Source organism: Coptis chinensis, chromosome 4 (assembly GCF_015680905.1).
Source record: "Coptis chinensis isolate HL-2020 chromosome 4, ASM1568090v1, whole genome shotgun sequence".
Lineage (NCBI taxonomy): Eukaryota > Viridiplantae > Streptophyta > Magnoliopsida > Ranunculales > Ranunculaceae > Coptis > Coptis chinensis.
The window spans coordinates 65623234-65633919 of NC_141459.1; the positions used below are offsets into that span (position 1 = coordinate 65623234).

General features: G+C 39.5%; 1 protein-coding gene across 1 annotated transcript; it reads left to right on the forward strand.

Moving 5' to 3' along the window:
- Nucleotides 1-5461: 5461 nt before the first annotated feature.
- Nucleotides 5462-6794, forward strand: LOC147504420 (uncharacterized). Its single transcript, XM_086605205.1, has 3 exons — nucleotides 5462-5911; nucleotides 5979-6049; nucleotides 6665-6794. The coding sequence occupies exons 1-3, from the start codon at nucleotides 5462-5464 to the stop codon at nucleotides 6792-6794; spliced, it is 651 nt and encodes a 216-aa protein (XP_086461331.1).
- The last annotated feature ends 3892 nt before the right edge of the window (nucleotides 6795-10686 follow it).

Consider the following 10686-nt stretch of genomic DNA (forward strand, 5'->3'; position numbering starts at 1 on the left):
AAACAAACTAAAGCTTACCAAGTATTGAATTCTAAGAAAAACTAAGTTTATCAATTATCTAACTAAGTAACTAAGTTCCTTAAGAGCTAAGTCTTAGTCCTCTTTATATAGAAGAGGCTAGATCCACAATTTCGTGCATGGGCTTAGGAGCCATATTTTGGGCTGGAAAATTGAGCCCAAAACCTCATTACTTCAGTCCACAAATGGGTTTTCAGTTGGAAATGACTTCAACAGCCTTTTCATCTACTTTTGCTCCTCTGATTGGGTCAAGGCTTAGACCACTAGAAATCTCGTTTCGAGCCGGTCGTTTTGACATATGGTAGGCCCAATTCCGAGGTCTGAGTCCAAAGATACGGCCTACGGATGTTCTGTTGACTTTTGTGCGTTATTTTGCGACCGCGTTGACTTTGACTTTTCAGCTTTGACCGGGTTTTAAAAAGGTTTTTCTCTTTGAATCTTGGCCTTTAATTATAGAACTTCTTAGCAACCAACCTTTGCTCCTTTATCTCGCAAAAGGGACACATTTCTGCACATAATTAATTCCAAGCGTGTTTTAATGGTGGCAAAAATAGGGTGATTTGAGTCCTTAGGGGTAGTGTAGTAATTTTGCCAAAAAAAACACAAAAAACATGCAAAAATAAAAAAAAATTAGGGTTGTAGCAGCCGCAAGTCCTAGCACACCATCTAGAAGTGCTGGGAAAAGTTCATCTGATGAGTCTGATCTTGAGATTGATAGCTTTGAGAGTGAAATGCGAGCAAAGTATGGCGAGGGATTTGTTGAGAGGTATAGGAAAAAACTGTTGGAGGAGTTTGTGAACGTGAAAACACAAAGAGGAAATGAAGAGTCACTATGAGAGAGTCGGAAGCCAACAAAAGATGCGTTGCTCAGATAGGCTCAGGGGCTGTTGGATGCTGTGAAAGCAGTTGACGACTCGATGAGAACTCACTAGTAATCAAGGAAGAGGGAACTCGAGTGGCATCAAGAAAAGACGGAGTCGGGGAAGATGGAGAGTTCCTTTTCAAGAGAATCGGTACCGAGGTGAGTGAACAGAAAACCCAAAAAGTTGAACTGATGATATCGGGAATGACTGGAACAAACTCGAAAGTTTGGGAAGAAGGTACGCCAGACCCAAAAAAATCGGAAATCCAAACTGAGAGGAGAGAGGATGCAACAGTGACTCATAAAAATAGCCGGGAACAGGAAAAATGTTTTACGGTAAAAGAGAGGCAAGAAGGGAATAGGGTTACAAGGTTGGAACAGGCAACCAATGGTACAGAGCAAGAAGGAGAAATACAGGAAGAGTTTCCACTGAAAGAGAAAACGAGTGTTGTGAAACAGCCGCAAATAGATGAACCATTGAAACAAAAGATGAAAATACAGCAAAATGAAGAAGCATCGACTGAGCAAGAAAGAGCTGATGGAAACAAGGGTGCAGAGATGGTGGATACAGCCAAAGAGGATGACAACCCCAAAAAGGAAACATCAACAGCAAACGTGGGCTGATGTTTTAGGGCGTTCAAACGTGGGGAAGAAGAACCTCAAATTTGTAGCACCGACCATTGTTAATGGAAAACCAGTACTACACATAGAATCAAAGAACTTCGCCCACTTGCATAAGAGATTTGAGATGCTAGTGGTGGGCAGTTTTGTGGGGAAGAGACCAAATTTTTCTTATGTCAGAGTGGTTGTCAGTCGAACTTGGAGGCTGAAGAATGGCTTCACCATGCTGCCATATGGGGAAACTATGTTCACTTTTAAATTTGAAAGTGAAGAGGATCGGCTGAAGGTCTTGGACATTGGCTCCTTCCACATTGCTAGCAAACTAGTGGTTATCAGACCATGGAAACTGTTCATGGAGGATGACGATGCAGCTCTGAAAACAATGCCTATTTTGGTGGTGATGAAAAAATACCCAATGGAATTATGGGATGAAGAGGGGTTTAGTCAGGTGGGGAGTGCTATCGGGATACCATTATTTACTGATAAGCCTACTGAGGAATGGAAAAGAACAAGTTTTGCGAGGGTGTGCATTGAGATCAAGGCAGAGTGTGCTTACCCGAAGGAGTTACCAGTAGTGATTGACAGAAGGAGAGGAATAAAGATAGAATTTGAGTATAATTGGAGACCTCCTTGCTATTCCCATTGCAAGATTTTTGGTCATACTTTGAGCAATTGTGTTAAGGAAGAACTAAGGAGAGGGAAACTGCAAGTCAAAACAGAAGTTTGGATAAAAAAAGAGAAAGTTGAGGCAGTAGAAAAACAACCACAACATGTGGCATCAGATGTGGATGTACAAGAGATACATAAAGTGGAAGATGAGGAAGATGGCAGGTACCGAACAAGAAACATAGATGTAAGGACCAAAATGAGAATGTAGGGGGAAATGCCAACTCCAAAAGCTCAGAAGCTGAAAATACAAAGGAACCTGACAGAATAGAAGAACTGAAACATTATAAAGCACGAGGGATTAATGTAAATGAACAAAGGCTAAAGGGTAGAACCACAACTGAACTGGAACCGGCAGCGACAGGAAAAAGAGATCAGAGAGATGATGATATAACATATAAGGAGATGGAGATGGGAATTGCAAAAGAAGGGAATCGATTTAATTCCCTTGTCACTTTAAACTCCTCTGAATGATGATAAGATTAGGATGCTGGAACATGCGGGGGTTTAACATGGGGTTTAAGCACTATGAAGTGAAGGAGCTGATTCGAAAGTTTGAGTTAGGAATTATGGGATTGCGGAAACAAGAGTGAAAGAAGAGAACATGGAGGGGATACTTAACAAAGTCTGGAGTGGATGGGAATGGATACATAACTACAGTGAAGATAGGCTAGGCAGAATATGGGTGGCCTGGGATCCTCAGCTGTGTAAGATGCAAGTGATTCTGAAGGATAGACAAAGCATTACGATGGAGGGCAATTTGTCCAATGGTAAGAAATTCTTAATCACTGTAGTGTATGCCTTGAATGATAGGAATGAAAGAAGGGAATTGTGGAATAATCTTGTCAATATATCTGCTACTACACTCCCGTGGATAGCAATGGGAGATTTCAATTCAGTGCTTAATGAACAAGAAAGGATTGGAGGAACTGAAACAAGAACGATACATTTCCAATATTTACTGGAATGTGTAACAATGGCAGGACTGGTGGATATGAGATTCAAAGGAAACCGATTTACTTGGAATAACAAGCAGCGCATAAGAGTTTGGAGAAAGTTAGACAGGGTGTTAGTGAATGGAAAATGGATCAGTGAGTTTGAGGACACTGAAGCAGAATTCTTGAACCCTGGAGCCACATCTGACCACTCACCTATGGTGGTATACCCATGCACTCAAAGAAATCAGAAGAAGAAAACATTCAGATTCTTCAATTTCTGGGTGGAGGAGGAGGGTTTTAAGGAAGTTGTAAAAAAAGCTTGGGCTATGGAGGCAGTAGGAAACCCGATGTACACCTTCATGAGAAGGTTGAAACAAGTTAAAGTTGAGCTGATTGGGTGGAACAAAGAACGAGTGGGTAATGTGAAAACAAGAGTTGTTGACACAAAGAAAGTGATGGATAGGGTGCAAACTGATCTACAAATGGACCCTACAAACCATGAGCTAGGATTGGAGGAGAGGAGAGCTATTGGAGAGTATGTGAAAGCTACCATTTCAGAAGAATCAATGCACAAGCAAAAGTCGAGAGATCAGGTGATTGTTTTGGGAGATGATAATACATAATATTTCTTTAAGTCTATTAAGGCTAGAAGAAGTACAAATCGGATCACTTGCTTGAAAGATGGAAGTGGGAATGTCATAGAAGATTTAAGTGACATAGGGGAGGAGTGTGTTTAGTATTATAAGCTGCTGTTCAGACCTGATGATTTGCCAGAGATAAGTTTTGCTGATTTTACAAACACAAATATTACAGAGAGGATTACACAACATGAGCAAGAGCAGATGCAAGAGCATGTTACCAGAGATGAGATCATTGAAGCATTGGCTAATATTGATAATGATAAAGCTCCGGGGATAGATGGGTTTAGTTCCTTGTTCTTTAAGGCTTGTTGGAGAATTGTGGGAGATGACTTCACTAAAGCTATCCAAAATTTCTTCAGGTCTGGCCGAATGCTCTCTAAGGTAAATACTCATGTATAACTTTAGTACCTAAAACACAGAGTCCTTCATCCCTTAGTGATTACAGGCCTATTGCATGTTGCTCTGTGGTGTACAAGTGCATAACGAAGATCCTTACTAGTAGAATGAAAGCATTTATGCCAAGAGTTATACACCATAACCAGTCAGCTTTTATCACCGGAAGAAGTATTCAAGACAACATCCTTTTGTCTCATGAGCTGGTTCATAATTACCACAGAGATACTGGCCCTCCGAGATGTATGGCTAAGATTGATTTAAGGAAGGCTTATGACTGTGTAAGATGGGAAGCTGTGCTGTTTGCTCTAGAAAGGATTGGGGTACCAGGAACTTTTATTGAGTGGGTAAAGGAATGTACGAAGACTGCAAGTTACTCCATCATGTTAAATGGCTCACCATATGGGCATTTCAAAGGAACTAGAGGGATAAGGCAGGGAGATCCCATGTCACCATACTTGTTTGTGCTAGTAATGGACCTGTTCACTGAATTTATGATGCAGAGTGTAGAGGATGGAAGGTACAAGCTACACTATAAATGCCATGATCCTATTATTACTCATTTCTCATTTGCAGATGACTTACTGGCTTTTATGCATGGAGAAAAAGAGACTGGTATTTGCTTACAGCAGAATCTGACAAAATTCAAGCAGTGCTCGGGGCTAGAAGTGAATGTGAACAAAAGTCAAGTATTTTTTGCAAGACTGCACACACAATGCAATGAAATCCATAATGCTTTACAGTTCCCAGTGGGAGACTTGCCAGTGAGGTACTTAGGGCTACCTCTTATAACTACAAGGCTGAGAGCAACAGATTGTGTGCCCTTATATGCGAGGGTAGAGAAAAGAATCCAAAGCTGGAGAGGGAAATCTTTTTCTTATGCAGGCAGATTGCAACTGGTAAAGGCAGTGCTGAATAATCTTAACATCTATTGGACTGCTTCTTTCATGCTACCAATGAAGACCATTGAAGATATTAACAAACTATGCAAGAACTTCCTCTGGAAAGGACCAGACATGCAAACAGCTCATGCACTAATCAGCTGGGATGATATGTGTTACCCCTATGAAGAGGGAGGGCTGGGGATCCGAGACCTCAAAACTGCTAACAAAGTTGCAACGCTCAAGCATGTATGGCAGATAGTAAGTGACAAGAAGACTTTATGGGTGGATTAGATAAAGAATAACCACATCAGAAACAAGGAATTCTGGCACATGACAATACCAACTGAATGCTCAAGCACCTGGAGGAATATACTCAAGGTGAGAACTGAAGCAATCACATTTATTCATTATCAGATTGGGAATGGGGAACGAACAAAAATGTGGCATGAATCGTGGCATACATCAGGGCTGTTGAAGGAGAAGTTCCCCCAAGCACTTCGATATAGCTCCACCTGCAACCTCTCTGCAACAGTTGCGAATCTTATAGAGAATGGGAGATGGGCTGTTCCTCAGCACATTAGACATCATATCAGTGATATAGCTCAACAAATGGAGGAGGAAATACCAATAGAAGGGGGCGAGGATGAAGTTTATTGGGCTGTTGCACAGAGCGGTGAATTTTCTCTGAAGGAAACATACGAAGGAATGAGGAGCATCAGACAGGCCACCGCATGGAATGGGTTAGTTTGGTTTACTAACAAAATTCCTAGACACTCATTTATAAGCTGGATGTTCTTCACTGAAGGACTGAAAATGAGGGATAAGATGAAACAATGGAAGGTGACGAACTCAGATGTTTGCGTGCTCTATTGGAGAGAGGTGGAGACGGTAACGCATCTGTTTTTTGAGTGCAGTTACTCACTTAATATTTGGGTGTCGATTATGTCATTGGCAGGTTATGTTAGGCATAGACAAACAACATGGCAAGATGAAGTGGAATGGTTGGGCAGAAATCGAGTGGGAAAGGTATTAAGCAAGATGCACTGAAGCTGACGATGAATGTGTTCATATACTGGATTTGGCGGGAAAGTTGTAGCAGAATTTTCAAACGTGAAACTCGATTTTTGGATCAGGTGGTTTATCAAATTAGTAGAGATGTGAGAACTAAGCTAAGGTCGATCACAACAAAGATGCCAGCAGGCTTGGAAAGAGACGACTTCATGGGAAGGTAGAATTTGTATGTGGAAACAGCGGAATCAAAAGCTCGGAAGGTAAAATGGGAGCGAGCGGGACCAGACATAGTGAACTTAAGCACAGATGGGACGCTTCAAGGGATAGAAGGTGGGTGGGCTACAGCACTCAGAGATAATCAAGGTACGGTCATGGCGGCAGCAAGAGGCAAATCACACTTCGCTACAATTGCTTTCATTGAACTTGAAGGCCTGCAGCAAGGGTTAGAACTTGCAAAGAGGAATAATATAAGGAGGGTGAAAGCACAAACAGACTCAACAAATGTTATAAGCTATCTAAAAAAACTGGAAAACAGCCATGGGGGATAAAGAAGCTTCTGGAAGACATCAGGAAGAGAATTAGTATGTTAGAATATTTTTCTATAATGCATGTGTTAAAAAAATGTAATAGGTTAGTGGATAGCTTACCTGCTGCTATCCCAGCTGTTTACTTCATTGAACTCACCCTTAGCTCTTTTTCTGAAGATATAAAGAAAATTGTGTTTGAAGATGCTAGTGGGAAAGAGTATTTAAGATTGTAATAGTTCAAAATCTTTTATTCTCCTCTATGAGGAAGTGGTAGGGGACCTCTTAATTAAAAAACCCCGCTTACCCACCCAAAAAAAAAATGCCTGAAATATATAAAAGCATGTAAACAGCACTAACTCTTATTTATTAATCACATAATTGGTCTAAAAGCAATATTGTTAAGGGGTTAAAACTACAATTTTGGGCTCTTATCAGCATCCATACCAGCATAGAACATGTTGCTTTTCTGTAAATTCACTTGTAATCCCGAGCACATTTTGAATTTTGTCAGAGTTTCCTTCAGGGTTCTCACTGTATTTAGATTTCCATTCATAAAAGCAGTTAGATTATCCGCAAACAGTAAATGAATGATTTGTGTATTTATGCATTATAATGAAGCCTATATTCTCCTTCCTCCAGTCTTATTTTTAGCATTTGAGTGAAGAATTCCATCACCAAGACAAAGAGGTACAGGGACATTTGATCTCCTTGTCGAATCCCTCGCTTACCTTGGAAGTACCCAAAAGGTGTGCCATTTATCATGATGCTATATCTGGGTGTTTCAATGCATTTTTGAATCCAATTCACAAATAGTAATGGAACCCCAATTTTGGTTAATGCAAACCTAACAGCCTCCCATCTTACAGAGTCATAGGCTTTCCTAAGATCAATTTTCACTTATCCCTATGGTAGTTGTGTAACAACTCATGTGAAAGCAGAATATTATCCTGAATACTCCTTCTAGAAATAAATGCAGATTGATTAAGAGATATCACCTGAGGCATAAATGATTTCATTCTGCATGTCATAATCTTCGTAACACATTTGTATATCACATTGCAACATGCAATGGGCTTGTAATCACCTAGAGAGCATGGCTTATGTACCTTAGGTATTAAGGTAATACATGTGGAGTCACTTCTCGCAACATCATGCCTGGTAGAAAGAAATTTTTCACTGCTTTAACAAAATCATCTCCAATTTTTCAATGTTGACTTTAACCGTTATCTTTTTGGCACTTTTTCTCAGTTATCCCATAAGGTCCCTTTTAGGCTCCTTTTGGCTCTAGATCATGTCATTTGAGGCATTTGGTCCAGAACAGGCTTGTATCATAAAAAACGATAAGAACATGAGTTTTGTACAATATTGATTATAAAATTTGACATAATTGAAGCATTACAAGAGGATAAAAACTCATATTTGGGAACTGATCAATTAGAATGAATGCAAAACACTTGATTGAATGAATGAATCTAAAACACTTGATTGAATGTATCTACTTATGAGCTTGCATTAGAATGAATGCAAAACACTTGATTGATTGAATTAACGCATCTACAAGCGAGCTTACATTAGAATGAATTCAAAACACTTGATTGAATACATCAACGTGTGAGCTTGTATTAGAATAATGCAAAACGTGGAGTCTTTGTCATGCAAAGGGTTGAGTCCTTTTTTTTTTTGATTGGCAAGGGTTGAGTCCTTGGTCCTTGAAGCATAGAAGTGTTTCCTGAACTTTTGAGTTTTTGGACCCTTGAGTTGTCTTTGACCTTTGACCGTTGACTTTGACTTTGACTGTTAACTTTGTGGTACTTTTTCTCAATTGTCTCAAAAGGTCCTCTTTATGCTCCTTTCGGCTCTAGATCACGTCATTTGAGGTATTTGGTCCAGAATAGGCTTGTATCCTGAAAAAGCGATAAGAACATGAGTTTTGTACATTATTGATTATATAATTTGACATAATTGAAGCATTACAAGAGGATAAAAACGCATATTTGAGAACTGATCAATTAGAATGAATGCTAAACACTTGATTAAATGAATGAATGCAAAGCACCTGATTGAATGCATCTACTAGTAAGCTTTCTTTTTTTTGCAAGCAAATGTGAATATATTATAAATATAAAGTTACATAATAGAGTTTCTTGCTACATATGGAACAAAAGGGCTTCTTGCTACACTCTAAGGAAATCTAAAGTATAACTGGTCCTGGTTTTCCAATTTTGTGACAAAAGGTGGTCTATCCATGCTCCATACAAATTCATCCTGGTCTAAAGTGGCTCCATGCTCTTTGGAGTCACTGTGGGGGCAATAAGAGGTTTAACCAGTCCAATGAGGCCAGGCTTATACTCCTGGACTATTTGTTCTAAGTAATTGTTCTGCGAGGTTCTTCTCAAGCAGCAAACATTCCAGAGTAGAATATTCATTTCTTCTGTTTTGGAGTTTTTCTTGCCCTTGTGGATGGAGGAGAGTGTTCCTGCAACATCCATTGTGCCTTATATTTCTTCTTGGGTATTGTTTGCCATGGTTCATCACCATCATCCGATATGTCCTCCTCATCAATCAAGTCTGCCCAATTCACCGCTCTCGAGATAAAATTGGTTTCATTCACTACTTTGATACTATTGTCCGCATCTGAGGTTGAGAACAAGGACTCTGCTCTTGTTGACGATGCGGAATAGGAATCAAAAGCTCTACTGTGTAAAGCTTGATCTCCAACAGCCTCTTCATGTGTGAAGTTAGACACTATGTTGGGGGAAGGCCCATGTGCCGCTGGTGAGGCAAAGACCTCGCCCACAGTAGAAGTATTCAATACCTGTAAACCAATAGCCTCTTCATTATTGGATCTGAAGTTAGGCACTATATTGGGTGTAAGTTCTTTTAGAACTAGAGAGGTCGGAATCCCCACAGCTGGAGATAAGAGGATAAGTTTTTAGGCAAAACTTGTATTTTACTAAAAGCGGCAAAAAGGGGGAGTACTAGATCGCAAATAGCTTATGTTATCTCACACCCAATCGCCCCACTTATGGTCCCCATGCCTAAGAAAACTCTATCCTAAGTATCAACATGTGAGCTTGCATTAGAATGAATGCAAAACACTTGATTGATTGAATTAACTCATCTACAAGCGAGCTTGTATTAGAAGGAATGCAAAACACTTGACTGAATGCATCTACATGTGAGCTTGCATTACAATGAATTAAAAACACTTGATTGAATGATTCTACGTGCGAGATTACATTAGAATGAATGCAAACCACATGATTGATTCAATGAACGCGCCTACAACCGATCTTCTATTAGAATGAATACAAAACACTTGACTGAATGCATCTACATGTGAGCATGCATTAGAATGAATGCAAAACACCTTATTGATTGAACAAATCCAAAACACTTGGTTGAATGCATCTACATGTGAGCTTGCATTAGTGATATGTTGAGATTCAAGGTGAGTCGGGCTTTTGAAGTTGTTCATGTTAAATCTATGTGGGAAGAATGGTGATGGAGAAAACCCCACTTTTTTTTGGTTCGTTTATTGTTTTTGGGATGGTTTTTTATGTATAGAACTAAGTATTATTGTTTTGATAATGAAAACATGGAGTCGGGTCTTGCTAAAGGTTGAGTTGAGTCCTTGGTCAATGAAGCATTGGAGTGTTTCCTAAGCTTTTGAGTTTTTGGACCCTTGAGTTGACTTTGACCGTTGACTTTTTAGAACTTTTTCTCAATTGTCCCATAAGGTTCCTTTTGGCTCTAGATCACGCCATTAGAGGTATTTGGTCCAAAATAGGCTTGTATCCTGAAAAAGCGATAAGAACATGACTTTTGTATATTATTGATTATATAATTTGACATAATTTAATCATTACAAGAGGATAAAAATGCATATTTGGGAACTGATCAATTAGAATGAATGAAAAACACTTGACTGATTCAATGAATGCAAAACACTTGATTGAATGCATCTACTTGTGGCCTTGCATTATAATGAATGTAAAACACTTAATTGATTAAATTAACGCATCTACAAGCGAGCTTGCATTAGATTGAGTGCAAAACACATGATTGAATACATCTACGTGTGAGCTTGCATTAGTATGAATGCAAAACATGGAGTCCTTGTCT